General features: G+C 56.0%; 1 protein-coding gene across 1 annotated transcript in view; it reads right to left on the bottom strand.

Moving 5' to 3' along the window:
• ITGA2B (integrin subunit alpha 2b) overlaps positions 1–1560 on the bottom strand; it is a 14422-nt gene extending 12862 nt beyond the window's left edge. Inside the window, exons 1-2 of the mRNA XM_008069867.1 lie at positions 1373–1560; positions 19–209 (exon numbers count right to left, since the gene is read on the bottom strand). Of these exons, the coding sequence (XP_008068058.1) occupies positions 19–209; positions 1373–1560 (379 nt within the window). The remainder of the gene's footprint in view (positions 1–18; positions 210–1372) is intronic.

Raw genomic sequence — 1560 nt, 5'->3', positions numbered from 1 at the left:
CTCCGCTGTGGCCGTGACACTGGCGCTCGGCGGGCGAGACCACGCGCGCAGAGCCCCCTGACGGGTGGCGCGCGGACGCCGGGCTGCGGCCGTGTGTCTGGTCCGGACACGGAGGGGCTGGAGATCCTTGCGGAAAAGACCCCCCGAAGCCCCCATCGGGGGCTCGCGGGCTCCCTAGAACGCCTGTCCAGATGTTGCCAGAGGTGGTTCTAAGGTAAAGACTGGGAGAAGCCAAAGGCAGCCCCTAAAGAGGTGGGGTGCTGTAGAGCCGTGGACCCCTGCAGATTTCGATTTAAGTCACAGTGAACACAGGAGTGATAGACAGCCGTCGGTGCTGTCAGGAGGAGTCTTGGTCATGAATACGAGTGACATTTAGCTGGTCCTAGCCAAATACAGATGTGCTTTTGAAAAAATGGTATCTATCTATCTATCTATCTATCTATCTATCTATCTATCTATCTATCTATATTTTTTTGAGTCGTGGTCACATTACTGCAGCCTTGACCTCCTAGGAGATCCTCCCACCTCAGCCTTTCAAGTAGCTGGAACCCCAGGCATGCACCACCACCCCCAGCTAATTTTTTGATTTATTGTAGAGACGAGGTCTCACCAAATTGCCCAGACTAGTCTTGAATCCCTGGGCTCAGGCAGTCCTCTTGCCTCTGCCTCCCAAAGTGTTGGGATGACAGGTATGAGCCACCTGCGCCTGGTTTGTATTTTTTTTTTGACGTGCAGAATTTTAAAGCAGGGCCCCCGGGGCCACCACTTGTGGAAAGAAGGGGAAAGAAGGAATGGGCAGAAGAAGGAATTGGGCTGAGATTCAGCCCAGTGCTAGCAGGTAGGGGCCAACACCCAGGACCCTTCAGAATTGCCAGAGCTGACACAAGAGGCCTGGGGCCTTATTCCCTCCAGCCCCCGAAGCTGGGCATCACAGTGTCTACAAAACAAGGGCTCAGGGCACACAGCTACAAAGAGGACTTTAACCTTGGCACTCTAATTCTAAAGCCTGATCAATACCAGCCGGTAAAGGCTGGTTGCTTCTTTTCAAATAGCTGTAGTTTTGAGGGGGGTTAAGGGAACAGAGTAGACAGGAAGGTGGGGGGAGGTGGTTGGAGTTATGCAGGTCAGTTTAGGACGTGTGCCCCGTTTCGAGGAGTCAAGGAGGGAGGTTCCTTCCCTTGCTCTTGCTGGTTTTGGTGCCCATCTCCCTGCTGCCCGCCCCCACCATCCCCACCAGAGCCGGTCCCACCAGCCTAGACCCCAGAAGCCACCCTGCTTAACCACTATCACAGAGGGGGGAACTCGCCAGCAGAAGCAGCGATGGGGGAGGGGGGTCCCTCTCTCTCAACACCCAAAGTCCCCCAGGGCTCACCTCCCATGGCTGTCCTTGTGGAAGTCCAGCGAAAACCCAAAGTGGCTGCCATTGGGGCCTGTGTAGAAGGTGAGCTGCATTGGGTCCAGGTTCAAGGCCCAGGTCACAGGGGCAGCCCCGGGTCCCAGAAGCAACAGTGTCCACTCCAGAAGCCAGAGGGCACACGGTGGACACTCGGCTCTGGCCAT

Source organism: Carlito syrichta, unplaced genomic scaffold (assembly GCF_000164805.1).
Source record: "Carlito syrichta isolate Samal-C Ts95f unplaced genomic scaffold, Tarsius_syrichta-2.0.1 Scaffold312243, whole genome shotgun sequence".
In the NCBI taxonomy this organism is placed as follows: Eukaryota; Metazoa; Chordata; class Mammalia; order Primates; family Tarsiidae; genus Carlito; species Carlito syrichta.
Note: the sequence above shows the minus strand (reverse complement) of the source record. Positions and strands in the feature narration are given on the sequence as shown.